The sequence below is a fragment of the Ananas comosus genome, linkage group 5 (assembly GCF_001540865.1).
Source record: "Ananas comosus cultivar F153 linkage group 5, ASM154086v1, whole genome shotgun sequence".
Lineage (NCBI taxonomy): Eukaryota > Viridiplantae > Streptophyta > Magnoliopsida > Poales > Bromeliaceae > Ananas > Ananas comosus.
Genome location: NC_033625.1, coordinates 3979701 through 4004650, shown reverse-complemented (window position 1 = coordinate 4004650; position 24950 = coordinate 3979701). Strand labels below are relative to the sequence as shown.

The 24950-nt window shown below is 38.8% G+C and overlaps 3 protein-coding genes across 6 annotated transcripts; all 3 read right to left on the bottom strand.

Moving 5' to 3' along the window:
* LOC109709838 (horcolin-like) lies at nt 1–11649 on the bottom strand. Its single transcript, XM_020232179.1, has 3 exons — nt 11452–11649; nt 752–943; nt 1–423 (listed from the first exon to the last, which is right to left on the bottom strand). The coding sequence occupies exons 1-3, from the start codon at nt 11647–11649 to the stop codon at nt 373–375; spliced, it is 441 nt and encodes a 146-aa protein (XP_020087768.1). The 3' UTR covers nt 1–372.
* LOC109709837 (horcolin-like) lies at nt 10719–16582 on the bottom strand. Of its 2 annotated transcripts, none has more exons than XM_020232178.1 (3): nt 16435–16582; nt 16124–16315; nt 10719–11125 (listed from the first exon to the last, which is right to left on the bottom strand). In XM_020232178.1, the coding sequence occupies exons 1-3, from the start codon at nt 16435–16437 to the stop codon at nt 10889–10891; spliced, it is 432 nt and encodes a 143-aa protein (XP_020087767.1). In that variant the 5' UTR covers nt 16438–16582; the 3' UTR covers nt 10719–10888. The 2 variants fall into 2 exon arrangements, with proteins under 2 accessions (XP_020087767.1, XP_020087766.1); XM_020232177.1 differs by lacking the exon at nt 10719–11125 and adding an exon at nt 15456–15847.
* LOC109710960 (horcolin-like) lies at nt 20320–22852 on the bottom strand. 3 transcript variants are annotated; one of them, XM_020233792.1, is made up of 3 exons: nt 22761–22852; nt 22456–22647; nt 20320–20849 (listed from the first exon to the last, which is right to left on the bottom strand). In XM_020233792.1, the coding sequence occupies exons 1-3, from the start codon at nt 22761–22763 to the stop codon at nt 20613–20615; spliced, it is 432 nt and encodes a 143-aa protein (XP_020089381.1). In that variant the 5' UTR covers nt 22764–22852; the 3' UTR covers nt 20320–20612. The 3 variants fall into 3 exon arrangements, with proteins under 3 accessions (XP_020089381.1, XP_020089379.1, XP_020089380.1); XM_020233790.1 differs by having other exon boundaries at nt 22725–22815; XM_020233791.1 differs by lacking the exon at nt 22761–22852 and having other exon boundaries at nt 22456–22653.

Sequence of the window (24950 nt, the reverse complement as noted above, 5' to 3'; positions counted from 1 at the left end):
ACAAACATCTACTTGATTAGAGCCCGACCAAATGAGAAAAGAGTTTTGATTTGGTCATCAATTATTTTTAAATAGAAGCAATCGCAAGCAGAAAACATTGAGTACTACATCCCATGAAGTTTAAAGCACTCTTACAAGTAGCAAAACAAGTCACAAAAAGGTACATATATAGAATGGCGTTTGTCGCCGATCGACTAGTCGATCCGGACGTAAGTGCCAATCGCATCAAGAAATCCACCAGATCTTGCATGGAAACCGATAATTTTACCCCTTGCTGACGGAAGAGCGAATGCGACCCCTTCTTGATGACCGTAGGGTCCGTAAATATGGAGGTTGCTAACAAAAGTTAGTGATTTCACCACCAAGTATTTATTAAAGTAACCGTATAACATTAGTTAGATATTCATCCCGTGCGAGATTAATCTGCCAAATAAAAGAAAACCAGCATCGATCATGAGAAAATATTTGTTATGTTTCTTTTCTAACAAAGGCCCCATTTTGAAATAATAATAAAAGAAAAAAAGACAAAAGTTAATTAGTTACTTTGAAATTTCAACGATACCAATAATGATGATTGTTTTGGACTGAGTAGTTCGAGATATCGACCGAATTAATTAAATTGAGTCGACTCGGTGGAGTTTCAAGGGAACTATTTGACCAGTTACCAAACTACGTACTGTACCCAAAACTAAAGTGAAGAGCATGAAAATGAGTAACTACATGCAATAGCAGCGCTTATTTGTTACGTTACCTCATGGAAACCGCCGCCGGCGCCCCCCCACTGGGGAGTCCACTCGAGGTTACCGCTGCGCTCGTATAAGAACGAAACGGCGTCGATGGCTCCCCCGCAGCGGAGCGCTATCTTAGCAATGCGCGTCACCCCCCTCATGTCCATGTCCCTTTGATCGCCTCCGTGCCCGCCACAAGGCCCCATCTTTATCGGCTGCATCCGATAAAAAACAATACATATCGATAAGAAAAGAAGATCAAAACGAATCGTAATTTTAAATGCGCCCGTAGATGGTGAAGCCATTTCTTCATCTCCGACGATGAAATTCTCACCATTTCCGACTATATTGTCTTCGTCTTTATCGTGATCTCTCGCTCGGTTGCGGTGGTGGATATAGGACCTTAATTGGAATAAGAATTCTTGCTTATGTTATATATATATAGTTAAAATATAATTTGTAATCAGAATACTAAAAGTCATTTTGGAAGTCTAAGAGTTATTTTGGAATTCTAAAGGTCATGGATCTTGGAATTCTAAGAGTCAAGAAGTCTAAGTGTTAGTGAAGAAATTAATGAGGAAACTGATCAAGGGTCATTCAAAAGTCAACAAATAGGATGTCATGCAATTACATGTAACAAAGCCCCAAGAGTTCTCTTGTACTTAGCCAAAAAATTAATAAAGATCTTCTATTTCCATTAAAAAGAGTTGTTAAATCCTCTTAGCACCCAACAGCATGTGCATGATGAGATGCTTCGTTCCTACAATAAAGTATAAGAAAATAAATTTTAAAAGGAAAAAGGAAAAACAAATGACCTCTTCCAACTTCCATTGCAGCCTGTGCTGACAATATAACTTCTCACTACTTAAATTTTGGTTAAAATGTGTAGACATCTTCTAAACATTAACTTGTTTTTATTTGCCCTCTAAACTTTTTTTTATTTGATTTGCACTTTCTCTAAAAGAATCAAAACAAAGGCCTAATTAGTTTATTTGATTTACGCTTTGGTGCGTCGTTATATGATCTAAAAAGCGTCGGTAAAGACCGCTTTTTTTGTAGTGATATTTAGTAAGCAGCGGGATGAAAATCATAAGAAAAGTTCAGTGGGTAAATTTCTAAATGTGCTAAAGTGTAGGGAGTGTCTATAGATGTTGACCTTAAAATTTTGGTTTATCCCAAACACTTAGGTGTTTGATTGGGATGAACATATGTATACAGCTGAGATATATACTCTAGTCAACTTCTGCAACTCTGATTGTTTAAGTGCACATTGAATTTTATTTCATTTTATTTATTTTTTAGAAACACCTAGTTGATAGGTCAACAGAAAAACCATTAGATTTTTTTCCTTTTCTCTTTTTTTTTTTGAAGTATAAACCCCATAGGCAAGAAAAATAATTCGATTTGAGAATAAGTCAAAATATACCCGAAATCATATGAAAATAGAGAATGGAAGAGCACTCATCAGAGTCAATGCGAAATTCAGGGGAAATTGGATTACTTGATTATTCAAAAAGAACTTGAAATTTGATTGTCGATGAAATTAAACAAGCCACATTGAACCAAATGCGGACCAGTCCGAAGCGAGCCAATTTCAAATGGCTCAAACTAGTAATGGTTCATGCGCAATTCGTGGACAGGATTAAGACTCGAAATCACGATCCAAATCTAGACCTGGATTAGGGCTTGACTGGCCCAGCTTCTATGGTCATGCACTGAACTTAACATCAGACTATATAATTTGCTAATTTGATATATTTATAGAAATTTACGAAATATTAACATACTTTACCTTAAAAAAAATATCGTAGTTAGAATAAAATTTTCATAAAAGTTTGGAGACTGATAGTGCAATTTGCTCATACAATATTTTATTATTTTTTTCAGAATTATTTTGCAATTGTAATCATGCATGCCAAAAACAGATATTGTAATACAAACATCCCTACATTTAACCAAAATATGTTAGATAATAGATCACTTTAATGCAAAATTAAGGTAACTTCTTTTGATATTACATTCGATCAAATTTAGAATGTTCTATATACTGATAGTTGAAATTGTCAATTATAAGGTTTTTTGATCAAAATAAATAATGAATTAAAATCATGAAGTTGAATTCTAATGAAGTTTTAATACTCTAGATTATCAATTCAGATGTTTAATCCTTTGAGACATGCAGTAGTATTTTAGCTTAACTAATTATATATAAAAATAGAAGTATTGGTGGACTAGGATGAAGGAAAAATTCCTAATCCATTCTCTAATCTTCTTCTTCCTCCAACGCATCTATCGTCTGTCACAACACCACCGGCGCCACGCCTCTGCCGCTGCAAGTTATCAACGGCTGCCTTAGGCCATCAATGAAGCTCTTAAGACTATGATTCTTGACACTAACCCTGTTTGGCGGTGTTGTTAACATGTGCTGATTACTATTTTTGCCCCTGTTTTTGCTACTAACGGAGCTGCTGTTGTCGGTGATCAAACACGCAGCTGCAATCAATCTGATGCTTGCAAACAACGATTTCAGCACTTTATGAATAGAGTTCATCTCTAGGCCTTTATTTTTCTTTTTTCTTTTTCTCTGGTTGCTTTTTTTTTTTATGGACATGTCAATGGACAATTCTGCAACACGTGGGTGTCAGGTCAGTGGCTTAAAGGCTGCATATAACCCGATTCGGGTCCAAGTGCTTGGTAGAGATCCTTTTCCATCATTGCGTGAGACTTATGCTTTTGTCCAGCAGGAGGAAAGTAGAAAAAAAGTTATGCTTCACCAAATAACTCCTAAGAGATCAGCTTTGGTATCTAATTCAACTTTGAAGAGCATAAAAGGACCTCAGAATCGAGCAAGTGATCAAAGAATATTGGATAAAGACCCAATCAAATGTGGTTAGTATGGCGGAACAAAACATACTAGAGAAACTTGCTGGAAGCTTCATGGACGACCATCTAGAGGGCGAGGTGGAAGAAGTGGAGGTGGTCGAGGATTTGGGTGATCACCACAAGCATACCAATCAAAAATAGTTGAGGCCTCTGTTCAGGATGGAGAACATTCAAATTCTAGCGGTCTATCTCAAGATGATCTGCAAACAGCTAGCTTCTAGAAAACTCATTCCATTCATGCATATGCATATTGTAGATAATATAGTAGCACGTGCATAGTTTGTTTACAAACACAGCATGCGTGTGTATGCATGAAACACATTTCATCCTCTAATTAAAATCATTCCATTCACACTCGAAAGGCTTTGGTAGACCCAGCACATCATGAACCAACTTTTATATTCATGTCTCTTTTATATTTAGAAAACTTTATGGATCAAACAAAAACAATATTTATTTTTTTTGAGAAATAGGTAGCGAAGCTACCTGCTTCATTCATTAAGCAAGATGAACTTAGCGTACATGCTGGAGGCAGCTAGGGCCTCCTGGAGGGACCGGAAGAAAAACAAAAAGAAGATAAAAACGAAAACAAAACAGTAAACAAACACTAAAAAACCTGACACGGGGACAAAACGGGAGACTTTCGATTCTAGTTCGCTTGTATCTGAATTTCCGGCGCTGAAAGAAGAAATCACTTTTAAAGTACGTCAGAGTATTGTGGTCCAAGTGTTGATCAGTAGTTTGAGGCGTGCAAGAGACCCAGAAACCGTGGGCGGCTTTCCATTGAAAATTGAGTTGTTTCTATCCGTCCAGATTACCCACCACGTTGCAGCCAGAAGGATCAAGCGTTGGTTTCTAGACGTGGCGACAGGTATTTCAGTACATTCGGTCCAGAGACTTTTAGCGTCACCAGTGCTGCCAGCGTTTACATCCAGTCCTCCCATGCAGAGAAGAAGATACCGGATGTAAACACAGTCGTTGAAAAGGTGGTCGCAACTTTCTGCAAGGACTGCGCAGAGAGCACAGTTCTGATCTACGTGCATGCCTCGGGTGAGCAGTCTGTCGGCGGTGGATAGTCTTTTTCTAAGGAGTAGCCAAATGAAAACTTTAATTTTAAGGGGGATTTTCAGCTTCCAGATGTGTCGATATGTCGGGACACGAAGTCCGTCGTCCGTGATGAACCGATAAAGGGATTTAACTGTGAAAAGTTGGTTGGAGGTCCAACGCCATTTGATCAGGTCTGGCCTGTCAAATGGACAGAGGCCTTGGAGCATGTCCTTAAGCGACGATACCTGTCTTCGTCTATCGGCGGACGAAGCAGTCGTGAATCCCCGACAGATAAAGCGCCATCTCCATCCGCCTTGATCCCAGCATTGGGAGATCCGGGCTTCCTTATTCCTGATGTTTGAAAAGATGTCCGGAAATAGAGTACGGAGAGGGGTTTCTCCAATCCAGATATCGGACCACATCCTGATATTTCTTCCATCCCCGAGCTCGTAGGCTACACCACAGGAAAACACGTCTCGGCAGTAGAGCACGCTCTTCCACCACTGTGAATACGGGCTGAAGGCTCTACCCTCTAGCAGTGGCTTGCGTCTGGCGTAGTAGAGGCATCTAATCAGTTTACACCAAATGAGGTCTGGGTCGGTGAAATAACGCCACCACCATTTGGTTATAAGTGCCAGGTTCATAGATTTTAGGTCTAAGATTCCAAGACCCCCGTCTCTTTTACTTTTGCATACTGAAATCCAGTTGACGAGGCAAGCGCCACCGGTGATTTTGGAGCACCCTTTCCAGAAGAAAGCTCTTCTGAGTCCCTCAATCCGGTTTAACACCCACTTTGGGGCCTTGAAGATGGAAAAGTAGAATAGTGGTAGGTTGGTGAGTACCGAGTTAACGAGCGTGAGTCTTCCCCCAAGCGAGAGAAGTTTGGCTTTCCAGCCTTCTATTCGGGCTTCCACTCGATTGATGACCACAGCCCAGTCTTCCTTACGGAGTTGTTTATTGTGGAGTGGTAGGCCCAGATAACGGAAAGGTAATCGTCCGACTTGGCATCCTAAGATGTTGGCTAGTCTTGCTGCTTTGCGAGGGTTAGGGCCCAAGTAGTACAGTTCCGATTTCTCTTTGTTGATGCTAAGGCCAGAGGCCCATTCGAACATGTTCCAGAGGAACAACAAGTTGTGCATAAAACGTTTTCTCGGTTCACAGAAGAAGATTGTGTCATCAGCGTATTGTAAAAGCACCGTTTGGCAGTCATCGGATGGACCAATGCCTTGCAACTGGTTGTTTCTCCTCGCAGTTTCAGTGAGTCTGGCTAAGCAGTCAGCTATTAGTAAGAAGAGGTACGGGGAGAGGGGGTCTCCCTGTCGAAGCCCCTTCCGAGTTTTCAACCATTGGGTCGGGGCGTCGTTTACTAGAATGGCTACTTTGGCGTTACAGATACATTGCTCGATCCACGCCCACCATTTGTCATTAAAACCTAGCCAGTGCAGTATACTTTTTAGAAAGGACCATCTAACGTTGTCGAATGCTTTCTCAAAGTCTGCCTTGATTCCAATGCATTCCTTCCCAGATTTCGAGCACCAGTTCATGAGTTCACTTGCAGTGACAAACGAGTCTGTTAGCAGTCGATCTTTGATGAAGGCCGATTGCGATGAAGAGATGATGGATGGTAGTTGAAGTGCTAATCTGTTGGCCAAGACCTTAGAGATAATTTTCTTGATTCCATTGATGAGGCTTATGGGTCGGAAATCTCTTGCTTTGCGTGCCCCCTCCTTTTTAGGGATGAGGCAGACGAAGGAATAATCTATCGGGCCCGTGAATAGAGTGCCATCGTGAAGCTCGGAGAAGACCTTGAAAATGTCATCCTTGACCACGTCCCAGAAGGTTTGAAAGAAGATGAGTGGAAAGCCGTCCGGCCCGGGCGCCTTGTCACTACCTAGTTGGAACGTGGCGATCTTGACTTCCTCAAGGGTAAAGGGTGTCGTTAGGGAGTCAAGGTCAAGTAGTCTGTTTGAGTGGTAAAGGCCGCTCCAGTCACCAAAAGACGAAGGTCCATCCACTTGGTTCCCGAACATTCGCTTAAAGGCTTGGTAGAAGTACGACCTCTTAAGCTCTTCATTGGTTATCTGCTGGCCGGAGTCGTCCTCGATTGCGATAATTGTATTAGAGCGCTTTCGGCCATTGGCGAAGGCGTGGAAGAATTTGGTGTTTCCATCGCCTTCCTTTAACCATCGCTGTTTGGCCCTAGTGTTCCATAAGATTTCTTCCTCTTCAAGTATGCGTAAGAGATTTGACTTGAGTTCTGCCCGCTTGTCCAAAGATTCCTTAGGTAGGTCCTGCAATTCCTCAAGTTGGTCGATGGCTTGGATTTCAGATTGCAGTTGATTTTTGGCATTGGTGATACTGTGAAAGTGCGTCTTGCACCATTCTTTTATCCGGACCCTACAGTGTCGAAGTTTAGCAGAGATGGATAGGATGGCAGAGCGCTGACCGCCAGTTTCGTTCCACCAGAGAGGCACGTTTGAAGTAAAGTCCTCCCTTGTTAGCCAAACCCTCTCAAAACGAAACCTTCGTCGGGCGGTTGGCGGCCTCGTTGTTAGCCGGATCGGGTTATGGTCAGAAGTGATCTTGGGGAGAGCTTGGACCTTGCTGAAGGGGAAAGATTGATCCCATTCCGTCGAGATGAGGAACCTGTCGAGCTTGGCTAGGGTGGGGCATTGTTGCATGTTAGACCAGGTGAAGTTTTGGTTAGACAAAGGTAAGTCCATAACTGCAAGGTTATTGATGAGGTCGGAGAACATGGTCATAGCTTTGGCGCTCCACGGTTTTCCTTTCCTCTCAGATTGGTTCTTAGTGAAGTTGAAGTCGCCGCAGATTACCCAATCTGAAGAGCAGGAACTACCGAGGGAGAGTAGTTCGGAACAGAACTCATCTTTGCCTTCCCAAGTTGGAGGCCCGTAGACATTCGTGATAAAGAAGGATTTTCCGCTTGCAAGGTAAGTAAGGTGTAGAGTGAGCGAGTACTTTCTAGTTAGAACTGTATCACACGAGAAGTATCTAGAACTCCAACAAGTAATTAAACCCCCGGAAGCTCCGGTTGCAGGAACAAACTGTCACCTGTCAAAGCTGGATCCGCAACAAGAGCGGAGGAAAGACCTAGACACAGAATCTACTTTGGATTCTTGGATACAGACCACAGAGCTGAAGTAAGTAGAGACTACCGTCCTGACGCATCGACGCTTAGTAGGGTCGTTGAGACCGCGGACATTCCAACACAAAATGTTAAACATCAGAAAACATCACACACCAAAAACACCAAAAATGCGACACAGGCATCGGTAGGGGCCAAAAACTGCGCGCTACGCACTGACATGTAAGAACCTGCGAAGCTCCGCGGCTTCAGAGTCGGAGAGATCCACTCCACACAGGAGGCTCTTCGACTTTACTCTCTTCCTGGTCAATTTGCGAGCTTTGGTCTTGGGACCAGGGGGTGCACCCTCGAGAAGTTTTTCTTTTCTGCGCATGGCCCTACAGATGGTAGAATCCGAATTCATGTTCGCGAGCCTGGTGCTTGACCTGCGTGGGCCCGAGAAGTCGATGGTGGGGAGTGAAGCATCTGGCAACATAGAGTCGTGTCGCGTCGGAGCAGCTTCAGTCGGGATGTCAGATCCGGTGAATCCGAGTGGCGCGACAACGAGGGCAACCGGCGTGTTGCTACTCTTACTTGGGCCCATTGCATCTACCACTCTTTCTGGTGCCTCGTGCTCGGCCAAGTCAGGTTCGAGCAGGCAGCAAGTGGCGGTGCCCAGGTCTGCTTGGCTGCCAGCCAGGAGGAGAGGGGAGGAAGCAAGTAGGCCGGTGGTGGCTACAGGGAGCAGAGAGTCCAAAGAAGGTTGGTCGGTGATGGCTTCAGAGATGGTAAAGACCTCGTCAATCAGCTCGTGTGGAAGTGTGGGGTCGAAGTCGGTCACGGCTCCTCCGACTCCTCCAAGAAGGAAGGACTGGACAGGGATTGTGGCCGACCCCAGGAGCCCGTGGTAAAAGGCCCGGGTGACCCTGACTGAGTGATCGGGCCGCGCCAAGCTCCAGAAGATCAATCCGAGTCCCTCCCAAAGTCGAGCAGGTTGGAGATGAAGTGGGCCACGCAGTAAAGGTGGAGTGGGCCCATTAACCAGCAGAAGAGGAAGTCCAAGCTGGCTGCCTTTCAAAAGTTTCAGAAGAGATAGAACTATGGGTGACCAGCAAGAAACCAAAATAAGCATTTTTGGCTCCAAGCCCGAGAGTTGACCCTGGGGTGCATTCACAACATCGGGAGTCCCAACAGCATCATGCTTCCTCTCTAGGCTGGGAGGCCTAGTCGTACTCTGCCCCCTTACCAAGTTCAAATGAGACTTAGCCGGCCTCGAGCCCAAAGCCCCAACCGCCTCGAGGTCCGTGCCTCTCCGACCCGTTGGAACCCAGCACCGTTGCCCGCGAGTTGCTCGGAGCGTCGCCGCCAAACGAGTCTGGTGGGCCGTCGAGGTACGCGTGCCCGGTGTCCCCCACAGAGCCCTGTGTGTCTGTGGAGGTGGATCAACATCCTCCAGCTCGCCTGGGGCTTCCGCCATGTTGTCTTCCTCTTGATCGTGTGCTTCGCCAAAGTCTTCATGCTGAGGTTGGTTTTGGTCGTCTGCTCCTTCCTCGGCATTGCCACCGCCGTTGCGTGGAGGTGCTGGTGGTGCCGCGGCTCCGCCTTCCACTGTTCGTTCCCACCTCTCCAAGTGGACCATCACAGGGAAAAGCTCCTCGCCGATGATCACTGAGAGGTTTTGAGGAATGTTGTAGATCGAGTCGAGTGCAATCTGGCACCGGAAGGCACGAAAGTTTGTCATTGCCTTGGTCTCGTCGTCGGCTTTGATGAAACGCCCGAAGCCGCTTATCAGCGCCGCCACGCGAGCTACAGACCAGATTTCGAAGGGGAGGTTAATAAGGCGGATCCACGCTTTGTATTGAACGCGATGGGGTCGAGCATCTCGGTAGCGACCCCATGGCCAACACCGGATCCATAAATCGTTGAGCGTAAGAACTTGTCTTCTGAAAAGAACGGCAGCAGGAACCCATTCGGGCAAGAAAATAGCAAAGTCCCTTTCTACTCTGCAGCGCGCAACGGCGAAATCCTCCTTGTAGCCTCCGAAACGGCTTGCGAGAGCAGTATTGATGGTTGAAATTGGGTTCGGGCCAAGGTTAGCCGGCTGAATGACATCCGCGAGGATGGCGTTACGGCGTAGCTCCACTCTCCGCAGATACTCGTCAGTGTAAGGGACAAAGACCTTGGCCACTGGAGCTCGGTCCCTGAGGTTCGCAGCTCTATTCATTGTGCGGGCGTTCGCACAAGATTTTCCTTCGCAGAAGTGCGCTCGGTGGCCGGTCTTTCCGCACCTGAAGCACCGAACCGGATCACGGCACGTCGCCACAAAATGGTCACTTGCAAGGCAGCGGAAGCACCTCTTCACAGATCTGCGGGGAGGAGTTCGGCCCCGGGTGAAACCCCGAGGGGGAGGAGCGTGAAGGTGAGGTTGAAGAAGGTAGGGTGCAGGAGGGGTGAGTGACGACCTCCGCAGCAGCACGTCCTTAAAAGAGCCTCTGTTCAGAGTGGAACAATTAGTGCTCCCACCTTCCCCCCGTCCCGTCACCTTGCTTCGCAGCTCTCCGGGTGAGCCCCTAGACTTGCTCCGTTGATGTCCATCAATTAAGGTCTCCTTTAGCTCTCGAGTGTAGCCCTTGCCAGATCCAGGTAAGGATCCCTCTCCGTCTTCATTGCAACTGCTAAACTTCAATAAATCTCCACCAACCTCGTCTGCCCAGACAATCCGCTTCGAGATTTTTTTCCCTTTCCCGACGCGACTCCACGCCGTCTCGCGCCTACAAGAAGTTAAGGCTCCCTGTCGTCCTTCATCGATCTTGATACTGCTGGTTTCGCCTACCTCAAGCCTCTCCCTCGGCAGCGACATTTTTTTTGATCCAATCAAAAAAAAAAAAAAAAAAAAAAAAAAATAATATTTATGCCCTGCACAAATATATGTCCAACAAATATAAACTTTCAAGATATGATCACATGTCGATAACCGAACATGTGTTCACAAAAGGGTTCTGATTTGGTCATCAATTATTTTTAAATAGAAGCAATCGCAAGCAGAAAACATTTGAGTACTACATACCATGAAGTTTAAAGCACTCTTACTTGTAGCAAAACAAGTCGTAAAAAGGTACATAGAACGGTGTTTGTCGACGATCGACTAGTCAATCCAGACGTAAGTGCCAATCGCATCAAGATATACACCAGATCTTGCATGGAAACCGATAATTCTACCCCTTGCCGAAGGAAGAGCGAACGAGATTCCTTCTTCACGACCGTAGGGTCCGTAAGTCTGGAAGTTGCTAATAAAAGTAAGTGACCTTATCACAAAATGTTTTTTGTAGTGACCATAGTGTCCCACAACAGAAGTAAGATATTCATTCGCTGCGAGATTAATCTGCCAAATAAAAGAAAACCAGCATAGATCATGAGAAAACATTTGTTATGTTTCTTTTCTAACAAAGGCCCCATTTTGAAATAATAATAAAAGAAAAAAACAAAAATTAATTAGTTACTTAGAAAATTTCAACGATACCAATAATGATGATTGTTTTGGACTGAGTAGTTCCAGATATCGACCGAATTAATTAAATCGAGTCGACTCGGTGGAGTTTCAAGGGAACTATTTGACCAGTTACCAAGCTACGTACTGTACCCAAAACTAAAGTGAACAGCACGAAAATGAGTAACTACATGTAATAGCAGCGCTTATTTGTCACGTACCACATTGAAGCTGCCGCCGCTGCCCCCCCACTGGGAACCCCACTCAAGGGCACCGCTGCGGTCGTATAAGAACGAAACGGCGTCGATGATTTGCCCGCTGCGGACCGCTATCTTCACTATGCGCGTCACCCCCCTCATGTCCATGTCCCTTTGACCGCCTCCGTCCCCGCCACAAGGCCCCATCTTTATCAGCTGCATCCGATAAAAAACAATACATATCGATAAGAAAAGAAGATCAAAATGAATCGTAATTTTAAATGCGCCCGTAGATGGTGGAGCCATTTCTTCGTCTCCAACGACTAAATTCTCACCATTTCCGACTATATTGTCTTCGTCTTTGTCGTGATCTCTCTCTCTCTCTCTCTCGGTTGCGGTGATGGATATATGACCTTAATTAATTGGAATAAGAATTCTTGCTTATGTTATATATGGTTTCATGCAAGTTGCGCAGTTTGTATGCATAAGATGTCTGATTTTTACGTTAGTAGTGCTGCGCGCATAACATCCGAATAAGATGCTTTATTTCTCCATGAAGCACAAGTAAATAAAATGGCAGATTCCACCTTTCACTACAGTATGTGCTGACGAGATAAGTTCTGGCAATTTAAATTTTGGTTCAAATGTACAGACACTTCCTAAGCTTTAAATCTAACTCTCTGAACTTTATCTATTTTATTTACACTCCCTCTACTCACTAAATATTTGATTTAGTCCCTTTCGTCCACAATATTGGAGATTCTGCTAGAATTAAACGCCAAGCGAGATACACAAAACCTTTTTTTAAACTAAAACAATTCTTGATCATGTGCATCTTTTGTGGGCATTTTTTTTACTTCCTTCAAAATTTCTAAAATTACTAACAAAAAGGGTTAAACCAAACTATAAGTAGAGGAGGTTTAAATTTGTACATATTTTTGGTTTATCTCAAACATTAGGTGTTTGCTGGGGATGAACATACATGTACACTTAATTAATATATAAGGGCAATTGTTTATATATTCTTGAAAAATTTTCAACTTTCTTATTTATTCTCTTAAAAGACTAGCTTTAAAAATACCCTTTTAATGTTTATTTCAAGTTATTTCAAAAATGCTTCTAAAGTTAAATTCGGTTAGAAATAGCCGTTATTTTTGTGAAATTATTATTTTACCCTTTCAAATATATTTTTCTATTGTCACCAACTTTTTTTATTAACTCTTAAGTTAGGGGCAGAAAAAATATTTTAATTTTTTGCCTTTTAAAATATACACTTCTACCGTCATTAATTTTTGTATTTGCCCTTAAATTGGAGGTAAAATAGGTATTTTGACTTTTTTTCTTAACTGTTAAAATCGAAACGGCGAAAAAAAGATTTAGAAAATAATTTAATGCAGGAAACGAAAAGATAAGAGGAAAGAGCACACCGATATTTACGTGGTTCGGCCAACGGCCTATGTCCACAGGCGAAGATGGAGCAAATACTTTATTAATGTCGAAAATGCGGAGTATAAAGAAGATCTCTCAAAGACCAAAACTTAATTAGATCGAAAACCGATGAAAGGCGCGTCGTGGTTTGATCGACTCTCTTGATCGTACGGACAAAGTTAATATGCCAAGAACACAAGAATCAACCCTCCTTAATTAATTAGCAAGGAAATAAGAATGCGGCTCCTTCCGTACGGAACTCCAAGGTTCTCGCTCCAAAAGCCCTTAATTAGCGCACGGCTAATTAGCGCGCGGCAGCTTGGCTCTCTCTAAAATATGCAACGCTTAATTAGAGATTTGGCTTCTCCATCCGTACCGACTACCAACCGCTCTTAATTAATTTGCATGATTTTTTAATTTTTGTCGCGGCATCATTAACTTGGCCGTAGTATGTATATATAATACATGTCTCTTAACTAGAGTCTAATTCTAATTAGATTAGAATTACACTCCTAATTATAATCCATATATACCAAATTAAATCTAAATTATATTCAATCCTAAATAGATTAGGATTGAACTCCAATTTAGATAACTACAAATCGAAACCAAATATAATATTAACTGTGGTAGAAATTTACTAATCTAGATTTAATCTCAGATGACTTAACGGGTATTTAACACTAGGATTATTTTCAAATAACGAAGAAATATATAAGAGGTATATTTGATACCCAAAAAAAAAAAAAAAAGGGTATATAAAATATTTTAGAAGTTTTACTTTACCTCAAAAGTGCGGAAGCTAGAGGATTATGCGAGTTGAATTAAAACTTGCAATGATGAGGAAACATATTTCTAGTCTTGTGGTAAAGTAAAAAGTTAAAACAGTTGGAGTATATAAAAAGAAATGTTTCTTTTTGCAAAATTCTTATATATATTTTATATATATAAAGAGAGAGAGAGAGAGAGAGAGAGAGAGAGTAGCTTAAGCTTTTTTACTTACCTAATTGAAATCTCTGCGAAGTAAGTTTTGATGTTCCAACTGCATTAAGTATGTTTTCTTAGCCATCCTTTTTTTTTGTTTTCCGTTTGTTTTTCTTGATATCAGGTTGCATCAAGTGCGCTAGGACTCGGTCCTCGAATGGCTATTATGCAGTTGGCAGAGCGACTATATACTCAAGGATTTATTAGGTTTTCCATAACAGCGTGTTAAATAAATTAACTTATTTTCAAAAGAAAATTTGTTTGTATCGATGCTTTAGGTAGATGCTGTATCTTGGAATAACTAAGCTCTGAGAATTCCCCATGCGCATATTGAATTCCCTTTGCTCAAGCTGTTAATGCTGTGTCTTTTTATTGTTCAGTTATTGCGACTGCATGCTTTTTATTGAATTCCTAATCCCTTCTCTAATCTTCTTCTTTCTCCAACACTTCTATCGTCTGTCACAACACCACCGGCGCCACGCCTCTGCCACTGCAAGTGATCATCCGCTGCGTTAGGCCATCAATGAAGCTCTTAAGACTATGATTATTGATACTGGCCCTGTTTGTTGGTGTTGTTAACAGGTGCTGATTCCTGTTTTTGCTACTGACGGAGCTACTGTTGTTGGTGATCAAACACGCAGCTGCAATCAATCTGATGCTTGCAAACAACGATTCCAGCACTTTATGAATTAAGTTCATCTCTAAGCCTTCGTTTTTTCTTTTTTCTTTTTCTCTGGTTGCAATTTTTTTTTTATGGACATGTCAATGGACAATTTTGCAACAAGTGGGTGTCAGGTCAGTGGCTTAAAGGCTGCATATAACCCGATTCGGGTCCAAGTGCTTGGTAGAGATCCTTTTCCATCATTGCGTGAGACTTATGCTTTTGTCCAGCAGGAGGAAAGTAGAAAAAAAGTTATGCTTCACCAAATAACTCCTGAGAGATCAGCCTTGGTATCTAATTCAACTTTGAAGAGCATAAAAGGACCTCAGAATTGAGCAAGTGATCAAAGAATATTGGATAAAGACCCAATCAAATGTGGTAAGTATGGCGGAACAAAACATACTAGAGAAACTTGCTGGAAGCTTCATGGACGACCATCTAGAGGGCGAGGTGGAAGAAATGGAGGTGGTCGAGGATTTGGGTGATCACCACAAGCATACCAATCAAAAATAGTTGAGGCCTCTGTTCAGGATGGAGAACATTCAAATTCTAGCGGTCTATCTCAAGATGATCTGCAAACAGCTAGCTTCTAGAAAAATCATTCCATTCATGCATATGCATATTGTAGATAATATAGCAGCATGTGCATAGTTTGTTTACAAACACAGCATGCATGTGTATGCATGAAACACACTTCATCCTCTAATTAAAATCATTCCATTCACACTTGAAAGGCTTTGGTAGACCCAGCACATCATGAACCAACTTTCATATTCATGTCTCTTTTATATTTAATTAGAAAACTTTATGAATCAAACAAATACAATATTTATGCTCAGCACAAAAGAAGACATATGTCCAACAAATATAAACTTTCAAGATATGATCACATGTCGATAACCGAACATGTGTTCACAAAAGGGTTCTGATTTGATCATCAATTATTTTTAAATAGAAGCAATCGCAAGCAGAAAACATTTGAGCACTACATACCATGAAGTTTAAAGCACTCTTACTTGTAGCAAAACAAGTCATAAAAAGGTACATAGAATGGTGTTTGTCGACGATCGACTAGTCAATCCAGACATAAGTGCCAATCGCATCAAGATATACACCAGATCTTGCATGGAAACCGATAATTTTACCACTTGTTGAAGGAAGAGCGAACAAAATTCCGTCTTGACAACCGTAGGGTCCGTAAGTTTGGAGGTTGCTATCTACACGGCCGTACGGTCCGTAAGTTTGGAGGTTGCTAACAAAAGTAAGTGATCTCACCACTAAACATTTCTTGTAGTAACCATAGTATCCCATAACAGAAGTAAGATATTCATTCCGTGCAAAATTAATCTGTTAAATAAAAGAAAAACCAGCATCGATCAGGAGAAAACATTTGTTATGTTTCTTTTCTAACAAAGGCCCCATTTAGAAATAATAATAAAAGAAAAAAACAAAAGTTAGTTAGTTACTTAGAAATTTCAGCGATACCAATAATTAAATTGAGTCGACTCCGTCGAGTTTCAAGTGAACTTTTTGACCAGTTACCAAACTACGTACTGTACCCAAAACTAAAGTGAACAGCACGAAAATGAGTAACTACAATAGCAGCGCTTATTTGTTACGTACCTCATTGATGCTGCCGCCGCTGCCCCCCAACTGGGGACTCCACTCAAGTTCACCGCTGCGCTCGTATGAGAACGAAACGGCGTCGATGGTACGTCCGCTGCGGACCACTATCTTCACTATACGCGTCACCCCCGTCATGTTCATGTCCCTTTGACTGCCTCCGCTCCCGCCACAAGGCCCCATCTTTATCAGCTGCATCCGATAAAAAACAGTACATATCGATAAGAAAAGAAGATCAAAACAAATCGTAATTTTACATGCGCCCGTAGATGGTGAAGCCATTTCTTCGTCTCCGACGACGAAATTCTCACCATTTCCGACTATATTGTCTTCGTCTTTGTCGTGATCTCTCTCTCTCTCTCTCGCTCGGTTGCGGTGATGGATATATGACCTTAATTAATTGGAATAAGAATTCTTGCTTATGTTATATATGGTTTCATGCAAGTTGCGCAATTTGTATGCATAAGATCGATGTCTGATTTTTACGTTAGTAGTGCTGCGCGCATAACATCCGAATAAGATGCTTTATTTCTCGATGAAGCACAAGAAAATCAAATGGCATATTCCACCTTTCACTACAGTATGTGCTGACGAGATAAGTTCTGGCAATTTAAATTTTGATTCAAATGTACAGACACTTCCTAAGCTTTAAATCTAACCCTCTGAACTTCATCTATTTTATTTACACTCCCTCTACTCACTAAATATTTGATTTAGTCCCTTTCGTCCACAATATTGGAGATTCTGCTAGAATTAAACGCCAAGCGAGATACACATAACCTTTTTTTAAACTAAAACAATTCTTGATCACGTGCATCTTTTGTGGGCATTTATTTTACTTCTTTCAAAAATTTCTAAAATTACTAACAAAAAGGGTTAAACCAAACTATAAGTAGAGGAGGTTTAAATTTGTATATATTTTTGGCTTATCTCAAACATTAGCTAGGTGTTTGTTGGGGATGAACCCTTAATTAATATATAAGGGCAATTATTTTTTGCCCTTTCAAATATATTTTTCTAATGTCACCATTTTTTTTTTATTTATCCTTAAGTTAGAGGCAGAAAAAATATTTTGATTATTTGCCTTTTAAAACATACACTTCTACCTTCACTAATTTTTTTTATTTTTCCTTAAATTGGGGATAGAGGAGGTATTTTGACTTCTTTTTTAACTATGATAGTAATTTAATCTAAATTTAATCCCAGATGACTTAACGGATATTAACAGCAGGATTATTTTCAAATAATAGGAAAATATTTAAGAAATATATTTGAAACCATAAAAGGGGGTATGTGAGATATTTTGGAAGTTTTAACTTTGGAAGCTAGAATAAAATTTTCGTAAAAGTTTGAGGACTGACAGAGCAATCTGCTCATACAATACTTTATGATTTTTTCAAAATTATAGTTGCAATTTTAATCATGCAGGAAAAAGTGAATAATATAATCCAAACAACCCTACATTCTACAAAAAAATATATAGATAGTAGATCCCTTTAATGCAAAATCAGGATAGTTGCTTGTGATATTACATTCAGCACCGATAGTTGAAATTGTCAATTTTGAAATCATTTGATTAAAATAAATAATGAATAAAAAAATCACGAAGTTTACTTCTAACAAAGTTTTAACACTCTAGATAATCAATTCAGATGTTTAATCCTTTTGAGGCATATTAGTGGTATTTCTTTAGCTTAACTCATTTCTTCATACTCTGAAGTGGTATTTACAATATTTTGACAGTTCTTCTGAGGACCCCGTTTGGTATTGAGATCCATCTAACGCTGATAGATAAAATGGTGTTAGAGCAAACGCATATAGAAGTATATTTTTGCATTTTCCAGTCGGACGATAAAAAATATAATGAAACCGACCCTGGCGCAGATGAAAAAGAATTTAATAGTTGATATTCGTTATTTCAAATTCGAAACCTAATTGCTTCACATTTTCATGGGCCGGATGAGTGCGGGCCAAGCCGACCCACGGGCTGCCTTCCCGTTTTTCACCACGTACTGCCGTGCTGGTGGGGATGTAAAACGGGCCAGCCCGGCACGACTGCAGGCTGGGCCGTGGCCCGGCATGACTACTGTAGCATCCGTGCCGGGCTGAATTTTTGTGGCCCGCTGGCCTGGCACGACACGGCCCGTGTAGGGCCTGGGCCGTACCGGGCCGGAGGTCGGCCCGTAGTCCGGTACGGTACGGCCCGATAGTTTAAATCCCACAGGCTACATGTCTATGGGCTATAAAACAACAAGGATCACAATGTGGACCTACCCTAAACCCTATGGACCTAGTTTAGGCTGTAGAGCTACTGTAGCCCCGTGAGCTTGCAGACACTTAACCTTGGAAGATGGACCCAACGGCACTTAAGCCGTTGGGTCCCTTCATTTTTTTTTTTAAATACTTTTTTATTTTTATTTTTTCAAACAAAGGGTTAAAAAATTTTAAAAATATATTTTTTTATATATTTTTGATTTTTTAAATTTTTACATTTTTCTCTAATGTAATTATGTAATATGATTAATTCAATATTTATATTTTTTTTAGTTTTTTTTTTAGAATATCAATTTCACTTCAAATAATAAAAAATTATGAAAAAAAGTTATTAATTCTATATTAAAGTTGGTTATTGGATCAAACAAATTTAAATTAAAATATTTATATTAAAAATATATAAAATTGAAAGTGAAAATTATTTATCTCCAAGCTTTAAAATTTATATAATATTAACTAATAATACTAATTAATAATATTAAAAAATTAAATTTATTGTTAGTGTTTAATTTTTTAAAAAAGTTATAAAATTTTTAAAAAAGTTTTAAAAAAGTTTTAAAAAAGTTGGGCATAATTGTGTAAATTAAAAACATTAAATCAAAAGTTTATAAGTTAAAAACTACTTATCTTTTTTTCTTCAAAAAATAATTTTTTTAAAAAAATACAAAAAAGAACAAAGAAGAAAGGGTAAAAGCCCTATTACTGGGCTGGCATGAGGCCCGGCCCGGACCCATCCATTACGTTCCAAAGGAAACTGATTCTGTAAAACTCGTGCGGTAATAATCGTTAAGACGCTGCAGTTTTAGATGTCCCGCACATTCAAACTGCCTGTGACCATCTTTTTATGCCGCAGATGTCGACGAGGAAGAGCAGTACTGATGTGCACGAGTTCGACGGAATGTTCCGGGGTGCACCAGTGCTGATTTCAAATTAGAATAGTTTGCCCAAAATAAAAGTATTGGTGGGACTAGGATCAAGGAAAAATTCTTAATCCCTTCTCTAATCTTCTTCTTCTTCCTCCAATAACATCAGCAAGTGATCATCAGCTGCGTTAGGCCATCAATGAAGCTCTTAAGACTACGATTCTTGATGCTGCCCCCTGTTTGTTGGTGTTGTTAACATGTGCTGATTACTGTTTTTGCCCCTGTTTTTGCTACTTACGGAGCTGCTGTTGTTGGCGATCAAACAGGCAGAAGCAATCAATCTGATGCTTGCAAACAACGATTTCAGCACTTTATAAATTAACTTCATCTCTCAGCCTGTATTTCTTTTTTCGTTCTTTTTTTTTCTAGTTGCATTGTTTTTTTTTGAGAGATCAGATTTCGTATCTTATTCAACTTTGAAGAGCATAAAAGGACCTCAGAATCGAGCAAGTGATCAAGGAGTATTGGATAAAGACCCAATCAAATGTGATTACTTTGGCGGAACAAAACATACTAGAGAAACTTGGTGAAAGCTTCGTGGACGACAATCTAAAGGGCGAGGTGGAAGAAGTGGAGATGGTCGAGGATTAACTTGGGCAATCACCACAGGCATACCAATCAGAAATAGTGGAGGCCTCTGTTCAGGATGGAGAACGTTCAAATTCTAGCGGTCTATCTCAAGATGACCTGCAGAGAACACTCAAATTCTAAAGATGACCTGCAAACAGCTTCTGGAAAAATCATTCCGTTCATGCATATGCATACTGTAGATAATATAGTAGCCTATGCATATGCATAGATTTTTTACAAACAGAGCATGCGTGTGTATGCATGAAACACACTTCATCCTCTAATTAAAATCATTCTATTCACACTTGAAAGGCTTTGGTGGATCCAGCACAATATGAACCAACTTTTATATTCATATCTCTTTTATAGTTAGAAAACTTTATGGATCAAACAAATACAATATTTATGCCCCGGACAAAAGAAAGCATATGTCCAACAAATATAAACTTTCAAGACATGATCACGATACATCGATAACCAAACAGGCACCTTCACTTTTATAGTAAAGAGCCAATAGTTAATAGCTGCTAACAAACATTTACTTAATTACCACCCGACCAAATGAGAAAAGGGTTTTGATTTGGTCATCAATATTATTTTTAAATAGAAGCAAGCACAAGCAGAAAACATTGAGTACTACACACCATGAAGTTTAAAGCACTCTTATTTGTAGCAAAACAAGTCACTAAATGGTACATAGATTTGCGTTTGTCGACGATGGACTAGTCAATCTTGACATAAGTGCCAATTGCATCAAGAAATAGACCAGATCTTGCATGAAAACCGACAATTTTACCCCTTGCTGACGGAAGAGCGAAGGCGATCCCTTCTTGACGACCGTAGGGTCCGTAAGTGTGGAGGTTGCTAAAAAAAGTAAGTGATCTTATCACGAAATCTTTCTTGTAGTAACCATAGTGTCCCACGACAGAAGTAAGATATTCATTCCGTGCGAGATTAATCTGTCAAATAAAAGAAAACCAGTATCGATCATGAGAAAACATTTGCTATGTTTCTTTTCTAACAAAGGCACCATTTTGAAAAGATAATAAAAGAAAAAACAAAAGTCAGTTACTTTGAAATTTCGACGATATCTGGACTGAGTATTTCGAGACATTGATTCAAATTGAGTCAACTGGGTGGAGTTTCAAGTGAACTATTTGACCAGTTACCAAACTACTGTGCCCAAAACTTTAAGGCTCCGTTTGGTTCGCGGAATAAGTTATCTCCGCTATTCCACCAAACGAGATAATTTTTTATCGAAATATTTTATCCCGGTCAAACCTTACTATTCCCGGTTATTCCGGAATAGCTTGAGATTTGTTATTCCACCATTTTGTTGGAATAACGCTATTCCAATGCTTAATTTCAAACTTAATTAAAATTATAAATTGAATTAAAACTAAATTATATAAATATAATATGTTATATATTATAATACATTATTTCTATTATAAAATTATTAAATGTACTATATTAATACATATTATTTATATTTAAATATTATAATAAATTTTATAATAAATTATATTTAAATATTATAATAAATTATTTTTATAAAATTTAAGTTTAATTAGAATTTTAAAAAATTTATAAATTTATTAATAATAAAATATTTATAAATTTATTAAAAAAATTATTTTTATCAAATTTATAAATCTAGATAAATTATTTTTTTTAATTGTTCCCACCCCTATTCTTATTTAAAATTTAAATAAAAAATTAAATTTAAATTTGAATTTTTAAAATTTATAATTCGTAATCTCAAAATTAAAGTTTATAATTTTAAATTCCAAATTTTATTTTAAAATTTTGAAATTTAAATTCGATATTTTATATTTTTTAATTTAAATTTGATCTTAAAGTTTGAAATTTAAAATTTAAATTTAAAATTTTGAATTTAAAATTTGAGATTTTAAATTTTAAATTTTAATTTCAAATTTTTAAAATTTAAAAGTTACAATTTTAATTTTCAAAATATAAATTTGAAAAGTTAAATTCAAATATAATAAGAAGGTAATACCATTATTTTTTATTTATAACTATCCAATTTAATTCTTATTCTATCTTATCTAACCAAATGTCATTTTTTTTATTTACAGGAATAACTCAATTTTCACCCAAATGCAAAATTAATCTAGTCCCGACTTATACGGTTATACCTCAACTTATATATATCCTTTAAATAGCCACTTTTTGCAGGGGCAGAGCTATTGAGGGGCCCACAGTGGCAATAGCCGCCCCTAAATTTTTTAAAATTACATAAAAGTCTTTTATAATAAAAATTAAAATATTACAAATTTTAATTTTAGGGGGCCAAATTAATTTTTCTAATAAAGTTAGTGTCTCAATTTTTTTTTTCAAATTTCTTGGTGCTTTCTCTTCAACTCTTACAATTTTATTCCTCTTTAAGCATATTGTTATTATTGTTGCTAGTAATAACTGATCAGTGAATCTTCCCTAACTTTTTACTTATTCTCGAACCAAACGATAACTAAGTGAACAACATGAAAAAGAGTAACTGCTAAAAATGAGTAACTACAATAGCAGTGCTTATTTGTTACATACCTCATTGATGCTGCCGCCGCGGCCCCCCCACTGGGAACTCCACTCAAGGTTACCATTGCGCTCGTATAAGATCGACACGGCGTCGATGGTGTGCCCGCTGCGGACCATTACCTTCGCTATGCGTGTCACCCCCCTTATGTCCATGTCCTTTTGACTGCCTCCGTCCCCACCACAAGGCCCCATCTTCATCAGCTGCATCCGATAAAAAACAGTACATATCGAGAAGAAAAGAAAATTAAAATGAATAATAACTTTAAATGTGCGCATACATTGTGAAGCCATTTCTTCATCTATGAAATTCTCACCATTTCCGACTATATTGTCTTCGTCTTTGTCGTGATGCCTCGCTCGGTTGCGGTGATGGATATATGACTTTAATTGGAATAAGACTTCTTGCTTATGTTATATAGAGAGTTTCATGCAAGTTGCGCAATTTTTATTCATTTGGTGTCTGATTTTTTACCTTAGTAGTGCTACGCGCATGACATAACGAATAAGATGCTTTATTTCTCCTATAAAGCATAACAAAATTAATAAACTAAAAAAGGAAAAAAAAAATCAAATGGCATATTCCACCTTTCACTACAGTATGTGCTGGCAAGATAAGTTCTGGCAATTTAAAATTTTGGATAAAATGTACAGACACTTCCTAAGCTTTAACCGGTTTTAAAGCTAACCCTCTGAACTTTATCTATTTTATTTACACCCCTCTCTACTTACTAAATCTTTGATTTAGTCCCTTTCGTCGACAATTGGAGGTTTTGCTAGAATTAAACGCCAAGAGAGATACACATAACTTTTTTTTAACTAAATAATTCTTGATCACGTGCATCTCTTGTGGACACTTATTTTACTTCTTTCAAAATTTCTAAAATTACTAACAAAAAGAGCTAAATCAAACACTAAGTAGAGGAGGTTTAAATCAAATTAAAAGAAGTTCAGGGGGGTGTCTATACATTTTAAAGGAAAATTTATATATTTTTGGTTTATCTCAGAACATTAGGTGTTTGTTGGGGATGAACATAAATATACACTTAATTAATATATTTAGGGGCAATTGTTTATATATACCCTTGAAAAGCTTCCTACTTTCTGATTTATTTTTTTTAGAAAGCTAATTTTAAAAATATCTTTTTAATGTTTCAAGTTATTTCAAAAAACTTTCTGGAGTTAAATTCTGTTAGAAATAACCGTTATTTTTGTAAAAGTACTAATTTTGCCGTTTCAAGTGTACCATTTTATCATCACCAATTTTTCTTATTTATATTTAAGTTTGGAGTAAAATAAGTATTTTGACTTTTTGCCTTTTAATACCATTCAACCATCACTATTTTTTTTTGTATTTGTCCTTGAGTTAAGGATAAAATAGGTACTTTGACTTCTTTTTGACTGTGGTAGAAATTTAATTCGGGTTCAATCTGAAATAACTCGACGGATATTAGTAATGGGGTTATTTTTGAATAAAATTAAGTTAAAAAGAAGTCAATTTTCGGATTGGGTTAATAATATACACATCGGGTCTATTTGAATAAGTCTGGATAGTGACCGCTCGTATACTACCCGCTTAAGACCTAATATGGATCAGGTATGGATCGGATCTAGATCAAGTATGAATACCTGTATGCATATATTTTTTATAGACTTTATTAAATAATTTATGGATAAATCATAAATCTCTCATTATAAAAAAAAACTCGCGTTCTAATTAGTTGCATCAAATCCAAAAAAATTTATTTAAAAGAAAGATTCAAACTGTAAATAATTTGAATTAAAAAAAATGAGTAAAATAAAAAAATAAAAATGAGTAAACAGCGCGTTTTAACTAGGATAAAAATATACAAAGACCTTTCACCCTGAACTTCAATTTTTTTTTATTTACTATCGAGTATTTCACCGGGTCCTGCATCGGGCCCGGGTCTTGATCCGAATTTGGAAACTCTTCCGGCCCCTACCTTTTAAAAAATCGGGTTCGAGTCAGGTCCAAGTTGGGTGTGGGTATAATGTATTCGAACCCATATTCGAAACTTTAATAGATAATTTTTTTTTTTATCCATATACTATTTATTTTTTGTCATGTCCGGTTCGGGTTTTGGTAGAGTCCAAGTCAAGCATGAGATATTGGATATTTTCGACAACTTTATGTTTGGTACTGAGATCCATCTAATGCTAATAAATAAAATGGTGTTAGAGAAAAAGTATATAGAAATGTATTTTTGCATTTTTCAGTCGGACCATCAAAAATATATTGAAACTGGTTCCAGAGAATAACCAACCATCTTTAGAGCAAGTGGCAAAGGGCTTGGTGGTTGGTACCCGAGACCCAAGTTCGAATTCTAGTTGATTCACATTTTCAGCTAATTTTATTTTTAAATGAAATAAACGAAGCGGGTAGTGTGCTCTCTCTCTCTCTTTGTCTCTCTCTAAAAAAAAAAAAAAAAAAAAAAGGGTTCCAGAGAATATAAAAAAGAATTTGATGGTTGATATTGGATATTTCA

What these genes read in the sequence shown, in the direction of transcription:
- LOC109709837 (XM_020232177.1), bottom strand. An exon ending in GCGGCGGCAGCATCAATGAG is followed by an intron (nt 15,848 to 16,123) that starts GTACGTAACAAA and finishes TTTATTTAACAG; the next exon opens with ATTAATTTTGCACGGAATGA.
- LOC109709838 (XM_020232179.1), bottom strand. Translation starts at nt 11,649, where the DNA reads ATGCAGCTGATAAAGATGGGGCCTTGTGGCGGGGACGGAGGCGGTCAA. An exon ending in GCGGCGGCAGCTTCAATGTG is followed by an intron (nt 944 to 11,451) that starts GTACGTGACAAA and finishes TATCGGATGCAG; the next exon opens with CCGATAAAGATGGGGCCTTG. An exon ending in CCGGCGGCGGTTTCCATGAG is followed by an intron (nt 424 to 751) that starts GTAACGTAACAA and finishes TTTATTTGGCAG; the next exon opens with ATTAATCTCGCACGGGATGA.
- LOC109710960 (XM_020233790.1), bottom strand. Translation starts at nt 22,745, where the DNA reads ATGAAGAAATGGCTTCACAAT. An exon ending in TGAAGAAATGGCTTCACAAT is followed by an intron (nt 22,648 to 22,724) that starts GTATGCGCACAT and finishes TATCGGATGCAG; the next exon opens with CTGATGAAGATGGGGCCTTG. An exon ending in GCGGCGGCAGCATCAATGAG is followed by an intron (nt 20,850 to 22,455) that starts GTATGTAACAAA and finishes TTTATTTGACAG; the next exon opens with ATTAATCTCGCACGGAATGA.